We start from the raw sequence: 14625 nt of genomic DNA, 5'->3' as shown, positions 1-14625 counted from the left end.
TGGCCACCCTGGGAATGTCTGTCTTGTGCAGTTGAGATAAGGACTGAGATACGCCCTGGTCTCCTGCAGTACCCTCAGGCTTACTAGGGTGGGGAAAAACTCTGCCCTGGTCATTTTGTGGTCAGACCAGTTCTCTGCTCTCCAACCCTGTTTTCTGTTGTTTAAGACGTTTATCAAGACAATACGTGTACCGCTGAACATAGACCCTTATCAGTGGTTCTGCCTTTTCCCTTTGTCCTGTTCCCTCAGAAGCATATGATCTTTGTTAGACCCTTATTAGTAGTTCTTTTTTGCCCTTTTTTTTCGGCAAAGTTTTTTGCCCTTTGAAGCATGTGATCTTTGTACCTACTCCCTGTTCTTACACCCCCTCCCCTTTTGAAACCCTTAATAAAAACTTGCTGGTCTGAGACTCAGGCGGGCATCACGGTCCTACCAATATGTGATGTACCCCTGGTGTCCCAGCTGTAAAATTCCTCTCTTAATACTGTCTCTCTTTATTTCTCAGCCAGCTGACACTTATGGAAAATAGAAAGAACCTATGTTGAAATATTGGGAGCGGGTTCCCCCAATAAAGCATCCAAGTTAGAAAGGAAGGAGTAAAATTACCTCCATTTTGAAACAGCATCATCATATATGCAGAAAACCCTACGAACATAACAATGACAACAACAACAACAGCAACAACAACACACTGTTAGTACTAATAAGTAAATTTCATAAAGCTGCAGGACATGAAATCAACTTACCAATCAGTCATGTTTCTATCCACAAATGAGCTTATCCGAAAAAAATTAATAAAAATCTCATTCCTAATAGCAGCAAAAAAAATAAATTAAAAATAGTAATAAACTTAACCAAAGAGGTGAAAGTCTTATACACTGAAAATTATAAAGGCAATGATGAAGGAAATTAAAGAAAATACAGACCAATAAAAGGGCATCTCATATTCATGAACTGGAATAATTTATGTTATTAAAATGTTCATACTACCCAAAGTGATGTACAGACTCAATACAATCCTTATCAAAATCCTAATGGCATTCTACACAGAAATAGAAAAAACAATCCTAAAATTCATATGGAACCAGAAAAGACCCTAAATAGCCAAAGCAATCCTGAGCAAGAGGAACAAAGCTGAAGATGTCATACTTCCTGATTTCAAAATACAATGCTTTACTAATCAAAACAGCATGGTACTGGTATAAAAACAAACATATAGACCAATGGAACACAAGACAGGCCTAAAATAAATCCAAGCATCTACAGTCAACTGATCTTCCACAAAGGTGCCAAGAATACACAACAGGGAAAGGAGAGTCTCTTCACAAAATGGTGTTGGGACAATTGGATTTGCATGTCAAAAGAATGAAATTGGACCCCATCTCATAACATATACAAAAATCAACTCAAAGTGGATTAAAGACTTAAATGTTGACTTGCAACTGTAAACCTATTAGAAACACAGAAGAAAGGCTTCATGACATTAGTCTGGGCAATGATTTTTGTATATGATGACAAAAACACGGGCAGCAAAAATAAGTGGGATTGAATTAAACTTAAAAACAAATCTGCACAGAAAAGGAAATAATCAACAGTGAAAAGGTAACCACTGGAAAAAATATTTGCAAATCATATATTTGCTAAGTGGTTAATGTCTAAAATATATAAGGAATACCTACAACTCAATAGCCACAATAAAAACCAAACAAACATAAAACCCCGCAAAACCTGATTTAGAAATGGGCAAAGAACCTGACTACACATTTTTCAAAGATAACAGCAATGATCAACAGGTCTATGAAAAAGTGACCAACAGGTCTATGAAAAATGCAGATCAAAACCAGAATCAGATATCCCCTTTTACAGAGGCTATTATCACTAAGATAAACGATAACAAGGGCTGACAAGGATGTGGAGAAAAGAGAATCCTTGCTGGTGGGAATGTAAATTGGTACAGCTAGTATAGAAAACAGTATAGAGACTCTTCACAAAATTAGAAGTGAGACTACCATTCGATCCAGAAATCCCACTTCTAGGTATATAACCAAATAAAATAAAATCAGTCTCATAAAGAGAAATCGGTGTCCTTATGTTTATTTCAGTGTAGTCACAGTAGCCATGATATGGAAACTACCCTAATGACTGTCAATGAATAAAAGAATATACGAAATACATATATGTATATGTGTGTGTATATACACATGACACAGTTTTCAGTGTATCCCTAGAGTCCTTCCAGACAATCACTGCCCCGTGCATTGCAGTTGGTTGCCAAAGCCCCACCTGGCACCCAGTGTCCCTCCACCCTAACTCCACAATTGGCTCCATGCCACTGCCTAAGTGCATCATAGTGTCCCTGTCTCCCCATTACACACACACACACACACAATGAAATATCATTCTGCCTTTAAAAAGAAGGAAATTATGTCACTTCCCACAACATGGATGAACCTGGAGGACATTATGCTAATTGAAATAAGCCAGATACAGAAAAAAACAAATACTGCATGATCTCACTTATATGAGGGACCTAAAAGGGCAAAACTCATAGCAGGAGAGAGTAGAATGGTGGTTTCCAAGGGCTGGGGATAGTAGGGTGGGGAGAAATGGGGGCATGTTAGTCAAATGCTACAAAGTTTCAGTTATGAAAGATGAATAAGTTCTGGAGATGTAATAAACAGCAATGTGACTATAGTTAACAGTGTTATATACTTGAAATTTGCTATAAGGGTGGCTCACACACACAAAAAGAAAATGGTAACTATGTGAGTGGTGTATGTGTTAATTAACTTGATTGTGGTGATTACTTCACAATGCATACAAATATAAAAACATCAAGTTGTATACCTTAAATATATAGTTTTAAATTATCAATTATCCCTCAATAAAGATAAAAAAGCATTGTGTGTTGCATTACTTACATTTACTGCAAATAGAAAAATTGTGTCAAAGTCCATCTGTGTAAGAATCTAAAATATAAAAAAAACTTGCACAGTAAAGTATGTTTTCTTTTATTTCCTGGATCTGTTTATTCCATTTATTAGTAATAGTGCATTTTTTCCACACAATATTCTCTTTTACTTTAACTTAATGCATATGTAATAAGAAAGATTTACTATCTCAACTAGCCTCTCAGTATTTACATGAGGATAGAACAGATACGGTGTGACACCCCTCTCCACTGCTTACTGTGTGTACCAAGAAGGCAGAAAGCAGCTCACACAAGCCTAACCTGGCCCTGTCTTTCTCAGGCTTCTCAGGATGCCCACAGCACGTGCTGGGGAGCCAGATGCAGGGAGAAGCCAGATCTGTCTTCAGGAGGTCACAGCCAGCAGGGTACAGTTAGGATGTGCCCTGATAAAGGGGAACACAAGAGGAACTCCAGGCAGTGGGGGGATGGGGACACTATGGTGCACTCAGGCAGTGGCAAGGGGGCAATACGTGGAGTCAGGATGGAGGAATACTTGTACCAGGACAGAGGGGGGCTTTGGCAACCAACTGCAATGCACGGGGCAGGGACTGTCTGGAAGGACTGCAGGGATAACTGAAAGCTGTGCCAATGTATTAGCCATGAAACCTAAGAAACTCAGTACATGTTCTCCCTCTGCTCACCAAGAATTTGCATTTATCTTGGGGTACTTTTTGGTTTTCCAGTCTACAGTAATTATGGACAGCCCTTTGTATGCAGAGGACTAACTGCTATGACAGACAAAGATGTGTGTGGATAAAACCCTTGCCTTCAGGCACTTACAATCAGTAAGGTTATTTAGCCAAAGCCTCAAACAATAATTCAAATTGTATTATATTTCAATATAATATGATTTCCATGTGTCCCATCTCTCTGGATCTCCCTCAGTGCCTACCAGAAAGGCGTTTCAATGCTCAATAAGAGAATACTCTTATTCTTTTGATCCCATCTTCGTTATTTATTGTTTCAAAGGAAATCCAGTCATTTCAATGATTTTTCAGTGTACATCCAGCTTCTTTCTGACATACAGAATATTTGTATTAACAATTCATAATTACATAATCACATAATCTTTCCATTCATTTAATGAATCCAAACATTTTATGCCAGTTATGTGCTTCGACAGATAGTCTATGTGATAAAATATCTCTAGAAAAGTTAACTGTCTTGCCAAACCCATCATCTAATAAGGGACTTCTTGTCTTCCATCTATTTTAATTGCACCTTACACTGATGTTAAATGATATATATAAGTGAACCTCATCTTAACCCTGAAACACACAATTCAACATCATTTTTCTGAACTAAATACAAAAAACAAGCAAATACATATGTGCCTCCTTTTTTACTCACTTGAGACAATATAGACATTTAGGTATTCACATATCATTGAATTCATTTGGATCTTTGAATACTTGAGCTTCAAATTCCATCTGGCTCTGTAAAAACAGGTACTCAATTTAGTATAGATTTCCAAAAAAGGTAGAACACCACAAAATATTCTGTATGTCTCCTCAGTGTGTAGAGACAGGATAACTGAGGGTGAGTGGGCATCGAGAACTTCTGGTGTTCATGCATTTCACTCACAGATCTCATGACTACACTCAAAAAACAGTGCTTGGTTCTGTGGCCACAAAGATGAGCAAGACCAATTGACTCAGGTCTCCAAAAGTCTCCAGCCTGGTGGCAGAGACTGTCCAGAAACTGGAAAGAGTCAGTCAGGGCTGCATGGGCTGTGGTAGGTAAAGGCACACGGTGGACTATGGGAGTCCAGGAGGACCAATCAAGGCACAGTCAGGCCTTGGTTGGGAACAAGGCACTCTCTGGAGCAGGAAGGCTGTACTGAGAGCCAAGGGGAGGGGGATGTGGTTCAGTAAGGCAAGAAGCCAAGAGCATTCACGGGATTTATTCACAAGGTGGGAGGGTGACCTTGCAAAAGCAGATTCAGGGGTAGATGGGAAGAAGTGATAGTAGTTAGGTATTAAATGTGGACAATTATTTCAAGAAGCTAGGCTTTGAGAAGGAAAACCATTATACAAGAAATAGAAGTAATAAGTGTGAAATTAAGGTAAGTTCTCTCCTTTTCTTTCCTTCTTTCTCTTGTTCTTTCATTTTGCTTTTCAGATGGGACAGTTTTGAATCTTTTAAAATTCTAATGGGAAGGTTTCACTAGAGAGGGAAGAGATTGAAGATGTGGTATAAAGATAAAGGTAAATGATAAAATAGTTCCTGAGGAGATGGAGAGATCCAGAGCTCCTACACTTCTGAGACCCACCCACACACCTCACGCATCCATCCACCTCATCCCTTCGTCCATCCATCCATCCATCTATCTACTCACCCACCTACCTCGCCCATCCACCCATCTCACCCATCCATCCATCCACCCAGTCACCTACCCATACACTCCATCCATCCATCCATCCATCCATCCATCCATCCATCCATCCATCCACTCATCCATCTACCCACCCACCCCATCCATCCATCCATCAATCCATCCATCCTCCATCCATCCATCCATCCATCCATCCATCCATCCATCACCCATCCATGCATCCATCCATCCACCCACCCATCTATCCACCCATCTACCTACCCACACATTCACCTCACCCATCCATCTGTCCTTCCATCCATCCACTCATCCTTTCATCTACCCATCCATCTACCCACCCACCTACCTCTCCCATCCATCTACTTACCTCACCCATCCATCCATCCATCTACCCACTTACCCACCCACTTCACCCATTGACCCACTTCATCATCCATCCACCCATCCATCCATCCATTTTCCATCCATGCATCCACTCATCTATCCATGCATCTATCTGTCTGTCTAACTATCTATCTATCTATCTATCTATCTATCTATCTATCTATCTATCTATCTATCTCTTTAATCTATTCACCCACCCATCCATTCACCCACTCATCCATCCAACCATCCATCTACCCACCCACACACCTCACCTATCCACCCACCTCATCCATCCACTCATCCATCTATTCATCCATCCATCCATCCATGCATCCACCCACCCATTTGCCCCATCCATCCATCCATCCATTCAATCCACACACCCATCCATCCATCTACCCAATCACCTCAACCATCCATTCATCCATTCACCCATCCATCTACTCACCCATGCACCCACATCATCCATCCATCCATCCATCCATCCATCCATCCATCCATCTATCTCTCATTACTAGACACACACCATGTGCTACACACAGTGTGTGGGGAAACACAGTGAAACAAAGACTAGGTTCCTGGCCTCAGTGAGCTGACATCTACATGGTGAGACAGATATACTTAGGTGATAAAAAGAGCTGCTAAGAAAAAGAAAGAAAGCAGGGCTAGGGGATGAAGAGGGAGGATTGTTAAGATGGTCAAGACAGGGCTCTGTGAGGAAGTGGCATTGGAGCAGAGACTGGGTGAAGTGAGAGAATGAGGCCCAGGAGAGTCTGGGGAAAGGGCTTCTGGACAGAGGCAGCAGCAAGCGCATAGGCATGGAGGAAGCACATGAGCCAGCTGCTGTGACTCCAGCAGCAAGAGAGAAGGGAGGTGATAGGATATGTGGGTGGAGAGAGGGGAATGGCCCACTGGGTACAATTCAGAACCCTCTGGGGGGTTTTGAGCAAGGGAAGGGCCTGACAACATTTGCATTTTAAACATACTGGATACTGTAGAGAAAAGTCAGTAGGGGATGACAGTGGAAGCCAGAAAGCTAACAATCTAAGCTAGGTAACATATGACAGTGGCTTAACTTAGAGTGGCGGTGAACAGATGTGAGGAGAAGAGGCTATATTCAAGGACATATTTTGGAGGTGTAGCTAATAGTGTTAAAAGAGATAAATTAAAGATGGCCCCTAGGTTTTGACTGAACAACTGGGCATATGTGCTTGCCACTTAATGAGACAGGGAAGACTGAGGGAGGGGTGAGTTTTGGGGAAAAGTCAAAAATTTGTTGCAGAGATCTAAGTGGACATGTTAAGTAGGCAGCAGGAGATACATGCTAGGGCTGGGAAGAGTGATACTGTTTCTATATCACATCACACCACCTGCCTCAATCTTTCAGGGATGCCTTGTCACTTTCAAGACTAAACCTGAGCTCCAAGCTCCACAAGCTGTGCTTCCGCAGCCTCTTCACCAGCCTCAGAGCACACCAAAACCTCATCCAGTGCAGATGCATCTGCATCTCCTGTTCCATCTCTCGCTCCATCTCTCTTTCTGTCTCTCTTTTGTGCATACATCATCCATTGCTGAGATTATTTTTTCCCATCTGACCTGGCTATTTTGTCCTTTGAAAACCAGTTATTCTGATAAGCTCCCTGCCTTGCCAGCCATTTACCAGTCCTCCCATACATCTGTTTAAATGACCTTTTCTCAAGTTCCACAACACTCTACACATATCTCTATGACTCTGGCACCAGGGTACCCAGGGTATTCCACTAATAAGTGGGTAAACTTGGACAAGTTGCCTAAACTCTCCAAGCCTTGGTTTCCTCATCTGGAAAATGAGGCTAATATTACTGCCTACTTCACACGGTTGTTACGGGGATTAAATGAGGCAACGTGAGGCTTAGTGTTTACAACATTGCCTGGCATAGATGAAGCACATACAAGTAATTAAGTATCATTATAATAATACATATCATACTCTTGTGTAATTATTTTCATCGGAAAATATGAGCCCTTGAGTAAAATCACTGAGCCTTTCATCTGTGCTCCTGGCACACATTAAATCTCATTACTTGTTTCTGACATGAATGAGTTAATGAATGAAACATAGCACCAGGCCACAACAGTACCATGAAATGAATCAGCAGGTTATTCAGTGCGCTCTCTGTATTTAAAATACATTCTTTCTGGGTGGACAGGATTTGTCTAATCCACTACCCATTAAATCAAGAAGTCCTGGGTTGTTCTACATTATACTTTGGTTACCATTCAGGGAAAGTTATATCAGTACCTTTGGATCAGGAAGACATGGCCCAAAGGCCTCCAGTAGAAGAGTCTCTTCTCTCACAGCCAGTTCATAGTCTGCAAAAGACAGTTTCCCATCATGGTCATGATCCTAGGGGAATGAGAAACATGTTAGGCAACACCTAAAATGATTACTGCTAATATATGCTCTTTTCATAGTCAAGAGTTAATTTTTTAAAATGTGTTAGGCTGGGAACGGTGGCTCAGGCCTGTAATCATAGCACTTTGGGAGGCTAAGGCGGGGTGATTCCTTGAGGCCAGAAGTTTGAGACCATCCTGGGCAACATAGTGAGACCTCATCTATATTAGAAAAAAAATTAGCTGGGCATGGTGGTGTGCATCTGTAGTCTCAGATACTTGGGAGGCTGAGGCAGGAAAATTGCTTGAGCCCAAGAGTTTGATGATACAGTGAACTGTGATCATGCCACTGCACTCCAGTCTGGGCGACAGAGCGAGACCCTGTCTCAAAAAAAAAAAAAAAGTGCTAGAAAAATAAGAGGTTGGGCGGTGAAATTGAAAAGAACTATTAATATTATAATGAGGAGCATAATTTATGTGTTTTATTTAAGCAAGCAGGGAACTGAAAATTATTATAATTTAAATTCTTATTTCTAGCCCATATCTGGCCTACAAATTTTAATAAAAAACTTGACATTACCCATATTTACCATTTTCTTAAGTGTAATTTCAACCAAATCTTTAATTCCTTCATCAGGGTCTTCCTCAGATGGCTGTTTGAGAAGGCTGTTCTTCAACATGTGAAACATTTCCTCCTTTGAAATGAATCCGTCACCATTCAAATCAAACACTTCAAAACAATCTTTCAAAAAAATAACAAATTATGAATTTGATGCTATCAGTAAGGTAATATTTTCTCTGATAAAGTTTTCAGGGTCAAGTTCTATCTTGATGCTGTATCAACCCCACAGGTCTTCGTGCAGCCTGATTCCCATTGTAAGTGTCAATGTATATGAGAATATATACAATAATCTTTAGAAAATATTTCCTGACTCTCAATTATGAAAAAGCATACCAAGGAACAGTAACTTGAATATCTTCACCTTGAAACTCTTGGAAAACTGATTGAAATATGGCTCATAAGCAGAGTTCATCAGAATTAACTGAGTTAATTAAGAACACTGGAATCAATACTCTCTAGTCTTATGGTTACAATTCAAGTAAAATCTGTCAAATGCTTAATACATAAATGTATATGTACATAATTAGCATGTGTAGTAATGCCTATGGAGTCTTCCTTGGCATAAATTACTCCTCGGAATCACTTGAATTTTCTTTTTATTAACTTTCTTTCATATTTTATTGACTTGAATTCATTCTATAAAATAGGCCTGTGGGATTCAAACCAACTAGCCAGCCAACCAACAAACCCACTTTACTGTCTGGGTTGAAGGACACTGATTTAAGTGCTTTAGATATGTTATTCATAAAGTACAAACCAATAGGACAACCTGCAATCTTACATTTCATTTTTTCTTCCAAAGATCCTCGAAGAAACAGTGATAATCCATGAATCCACTCCAATACATTTACACAGCCATCATTATCTTTATCAAAACCTCGGAATACTAAAGGGAAAGAGGTTAAATGGAACACCTGTCCTGCATGATAATTCTCAGTAAAGAATCTACGTTGGCATCACTCACTTTTAAAATTAAGAGAGCACTTCAGTTTGTACAGTCCAATATTCTCATTTGATGAAAGAGGAAACTAAGACATCATGATATCATGAAACTGTTTTATTAAACATTCAATTTTTAAAATGTTTTTGTGGGAACAAATACAATTCTCAATGTCTAAGTATATTGATCATTAATTAATAATAAGTATGTTCTATAAAATAAGTTGATCATATTAATTAGATATGTTAAACATGCTAATATAAATAAAATACTTTATATTTTTGTTACTCAAGTCATTACTTGATGCATAGAATTATATCTTGCCACAGAAATATTTTCTGTGATGGAAAGAATTTAAATGTCCTTTTAAAACTGTTCTATTTATTATGTTTATTAAGTAGAAATCGAAATGTTTTGGGTTTTCTGATATAAGGTAAGAGAAAGGTAGTTAGTCAACATGACTTTGTCTTCTTCTTAAATACACAAAACAAAGCCGATATTACCTCCTTTTCTGTGATCTTTTCAAAATTAAATTTGTATATTCCAATGACTCTGGGAATGCAAAACACTAAGCTTCCTACCAAGAGGATATCCAAGCACCAAACCTTTTTTTTTTTTTTTTTTCCAGTTATGGCTGGATTTGGCTAATTTGAATCTTGCGTGTCTCTTACCTCTGTCCATAATCATGTCATCTGTCATTCCAAATGTCACATGCAGGATGTTTCGAAATGCATTACGATCCAGTCCAATAACCAGACCTTGCCTCTCTACTGCTCCCACCAAGCTATAAAAAAGCTTTATAAGACAGTTCACTTCAAATTTATTAACTGAAAGAATAAAATAGACATAACAAAAGTGAATCTTTAATCGTTAAGTTCTAACTTAAATTTTGCAATAAGTTTACAGACAAACAACATCAAAGACATCAAATAGGTAATTGTCAATAGAAGACTTTCCTGTTTTGAGATTAATGACCCTTAACTTAATAGAAATTAAGGAAGTAGCATACCCTCCGAACAGGAATTCTCATGTTTAGGGAAAAAATATGAAAATGTTAGCCAAGTTACTGGAATAATGATAGTGGTGTCAGATTCTAAACTCTACAAGGCTGGTAGAAATATGACTTAAAATAAGAATGGTAAGATTAAAAAATGGTAACTTTTTCTCGGTATTTTTACTATGGCATTCATAGTAAATTGAAAAGAGATTTACAACTTCTTTTCCCCGGAAATAGATGTCAGGTTCATGAGAACTAGGTAACGATTTTCATTTCACTTTAGGCTTCATGAATTCATAAGCCAGATTTTGGAAACTAGAGTCACCAGTTTTCCAATAAAAAAGCTTTAAAACATATTTTAGCACCCAATATGGCTCTTCTTGAGGATTATGTAAAAATTGACATGCAAGTATATTCAGTAATAGTTTGGAGGAAGGACATTTTTATTTAAAGGATATATACACACAGATACTTGCTCATACACATTATTGTATAAAGGCCCATGGTTATAAATACCGAGTTAATTATTTGTGTTCCAATCCCCATTTGAGAATGTAGGTGGAAAGGTTATTGCCTGGTCTTGATAATATAAAAGCCCAAATACCAAGTATGGGAGGAAGTTGGGGAAAATTTATTTAGAAACCAGACAAAACTATGATTGAGCATTTTAACAAACAAGGACAAAACCTGCGTGTGTATAACAGAAGACAGCATCTAGGAATGGAAAAATCACACCTCATCCTAGAGGTCAGTACAGGCTTTTGTGAGATATCTGGTTTGGAGAACCACATTTAAAGAGAAACACTAAAAACTTTGGGAAAAAAGATTCAGCTAATAAACAGTAGGAAACAATATAATGGTTATGATTTTAAAAACAACTGTTAGTCACTGGAAAGCAGTATGATGGCGCTTCATAAAAATTAAACACAATTATTGTATGATCCAGGAATTCTACTTCTAAATACATACTCAGAAGAACTGAAAGCAGGAACCTGTACAACAATGTTCATAGTGTCATTATTCACAACAGTCAAAAGACAGATGCAAGAGTCCATCAATGGAGGAATGGATAGACAAAATGTGGCGTATTCATACAATGAAGTATTATTCAGCCTTAAAAAGGAAGAAAATTCTGACACATAGATGAACATTTATGGACATTGCACTAAGTCAAATAAGCCAGGCACGAAAGGACACATATTGTATGATTCCTCGTATATGAGGTACTTAGTCAGATTTATAGAGACAAAGTGGAATGGTAGTTGCCAGGGGCTAGGATGAGGAGGGAATGGTGAGTTAATATTTAATGGGTAGAGTTTCCATTGGGGACGATGAAAAAGTTCTGGAGGTGGATGTAAGCACTTAAAATGGTTAAAATAGTAAATTTCATGTTACATGTAACCGCATATACACACACACAAACCTCTTAAAAAGCAAGAGCTGTTAGTGGTTGGGGAAGAAAAGCCTGCATGAAGAATGATGTACTCTGTTCATGTATATAAAATGGTAGCAGAGGGGATGTTGGTTAGCCATTTTTCCATCTCAGCTGAAATAAAAATTTTAAAAAGTTAGTTTAATTTATTACCCAAAGGATCAAAGGTTAGCCATAAGAAAACTTTTATTGCTAAACATTTCTTAAATTCTAGAATACAATATTAAATGAAACTGAAGAAATTCAAGAACAGATTTTCATCTTCTTGGAATGCTCTAAATGTGTCCTGCAGAACATATCTGTAGAATGGTGCATGAACCAGATGCTCTCTTAAGATCTTTCACTCTTCTTTGATTTTACAAAATTTATCCATTGACTCTTGATAGCTTTATTGTCTTGCAACTGAAACAAAATTTAACTTTAGGGGAAAGTTCTTCTGTTAAAGAAAATTTAAAATTATTATAATGTCCATGACATAACTATTTCTATAGACTTTAATAATCATCTAAGTTTGTAAGACTCATTAAAATTTTTTTAGTAAAGAAAAAAATCAAGAGTAGACTTTTTCCTGCCATATTTTTACTTATCTTTAAAAATATACACTCACCTTTTGATTGTTTACAGAATGATTGTTTGCAATGCATTCAAAGTTACTGAACAGAGACTAAATCAAATTCAAACTTATGGAAAGGGACAAAATTAGTATTGTGTATAGCAGCTATTGCATTGTTTTTGAATATTTATCAGAAATGTTTACTAGATGTTTAGTAGAAGAATACCTATTCTTCTCCCAGAAATGAAAGTGTTTTAAGAAAAACAATAACAGAACAAAACTCTCATCAGAGTATAGTAGTCATAATAATATCTTAAATTACAGGATTTGTTTCTTAAACATTTTAAGATGCTTACACATACCATAACATTCATTTATGTCACCATCCCACTAAAAGAGCATTTCTTACCAGGTATTAAATCAGATACTAATGATAATTAGAATGCACTAGATCTTATGATCTCTAAAACTATGTCAACATGTTTATTCCTTCTTCTTTGAGCAACGCAGATATTTGGGGAATTGTTGCCTCTGTTTCTTCAAGTGACCAGTAGTTTTGCAATCAATACACAACTTCTAAGTTTGCTCGACAGGCAATATCTTCCTCATCTAAACCATACCCACGGTTTCCTTGCTCAAGTGCAATTATGTTTTTCAGTCTGAATATAAACTCAAAGTTTCCTATGAAATTCCAGGTCCACTCTTTCAAATGCGAGATTAGAGCAGGTGCCTTCAAATAGGGCTCATCTTGTCACCTGCAAAGTCTCCTTTATCTTTCAACACTAGGGGCCACTGGAAAGTGGAAGTCTAAAGTTGGGAATCCATTCTTTACCGCGTGTTTAGTTGTGCTGAACTCTGGTTTCCAAACAAATCTTGTTCTGAGGCACAGATGAGATGACACAACTAACATCTCCTAAAGATGTTGCGAAGTTGAGCACCGTTTTCTCCTATGGGTCTCTTGGTAAGCTTCCAGAACTTGTACCTGCGGGTGTGTATGCGAGCTAGAAAGCAGGGTGAGTGCACGTTGGTGGTGCTACTTTTCTTGAGACCAGTGGGTTTTAGCATTTATTTTACACCTCACTGAGGCTAACATCACATGTTTCTATCAGGTAAAATAAGAGGCTTGGAGAAGCAAGTAAATGCATGTGTGGGAGTGTAGGTAGCACTAGAGGTGGAGGCCTGGGTTCCTAAAATCAAACCCAAGGAGCTAGCACCCCGGGGATTCACTCACTGACTTATGCCTAAGGGGCGGGAGTGGAGGGGCGGTAGGTAGCCCACACAGGCCCAGGAGGCGGGAAGCAGGCAGAACAGCGGACCCTGGCACCGGGTGGGACCCAGGTTCGGTCCAGGAGCCTCGACTTGTCCGGCACTAGATTCTTACTTACAATGCTTGCAATTTTTAGCTAAGGTGTCTGTCAGCTTCTGCAGCTTCTTGCGGTTCATGCCTGGCGCTCAGAGAATCCGGCCGCGGCGGGGGTCTCGGGGCGCACGGCTGCCGAGACCCTCCCGGGACCCCCGCGAGCCCTGGTGCTGGGGCAACGCGGTGAGGTCTCGGTCACTGATTGCGTGCGCTGCCCTAACAGACGGTGTAGCCAAGGCAACGGCTCGACCCGCCGCGGATTGGCTCCGAGGCTGCCCGCGACGTGGCCATGGCAACAACTGGGCTCCGCCCATCGGCTCAACAGCGGCATGCACTAGGTCCTGCGTGCCCGGTGCTGCCTGCAGGGTCCCAGCTGGCCGCCTTGAGGGCTGTATTCTGATTGTGGACGTTGGAGTTTAAATGTTCAGTTGTTGCTAGCTTTTGAGTTCACAACCTTTTTGCTTGATTGCAGTGTAAATCATTAAAATCTGAAATGTGGTGTGCACGCTGTATGAGAGGTGTTTCGGGTGGTGAGCGTCACGCCTCAAGGGGAAGCCTAAGATCTCGGACGTCCTGGGGGCTGGAGCAGCGTCACAAAATAGCAAGGGTGCTGCCCAGAGGACTGTCTTGCCTGGCCTCCAGTCGTAGGGCGAGGAGCTTGCTCTTTGGGCGGAGC

General features: G+C 39.5%; 1 protein-coding gene across 2 annotated transcripts; it reads right to left on the bottom strand.

The window, feature by feature from the left end:
- Positions 1-3004: 3004 nt before the first annotated feature.
- Positions 3005-14149, bottom strand: EFCAB1 (EF-hand calcium binding domain 1). Of its 2 annotated transcripts, none has more exons than XM_010357017.2 (6): positions 13975-14149; positions 10279-10434; positions 9449-9553; positions 8636-8787; positions 7954-8058; positions 3005-4407 (listed from the first exon to the last, which is right to left on the bottom strand). In XM_010357017.2, exons 1-6 carry the CDS (start codon positions 14030-14032, stop codon positions 4348-4350), a joined length of 636 nt encoding a protein of 211 aa, XP_010355319.1. In that variant the 5' UTR covers positions 14033-14149; the 3' UTR covers positions 3005-4347. The 2 variants fall into 2 exon arrangements, with proteins under 2 accessions (XP_010355319.1, XP_010355320.1); XM_010357018.2 differs by lacking the exon at positions 10279-10434 and having other exon boundaries at positions 3010-4239; positions 4322-4407.
- Between the last annotated feature and the right edge of the window lie 476 nt (positions 14150-14625).

This window comes from Rhinopithecus roxellana, chromosome 9 (assembly GCF_007565055.1).
Source record: "Rhinopithecus roxellana isolate Shanxi Qingling chromosome 9, ASM756505v1, whole genome shotgun sequence".
Classification (NCBI taxonomy): domain Eukaryota; kingdom Metazoa; phylum Chordata; class Mammalia; order Primates; family Cercopithecidae; genus Rhinopithecus; species Rhinopithecus roxellana.
Note: the sequence above shows the minus strand (reverse complement) of the source record. Positions and strands in the feature narration are given on the sequence as shown.

Coding starts and splice junctions, on each gene's coding strand:
- EFCAB1 (XM_010357017.2), bottom strand. CDS start 14,032: ATGAACCGCAAGAAGCTGCAGAAGCTGACAGACACCTTAGCTAAAAAT. Junction 8,059..8,635: donor AAATTACACTTAAGAAAATG/GTAAATATGGGT, acceptor TCATTCCCCTAG/GATCATGACCATGATGGGAA. Junction 4,408..7,953: donor CATGTCTTCCTGATCCAAAG/GTACTGATATAA, acceptor CTGTTTTTACAG/AGCCAGATGGAATTTGAAGC.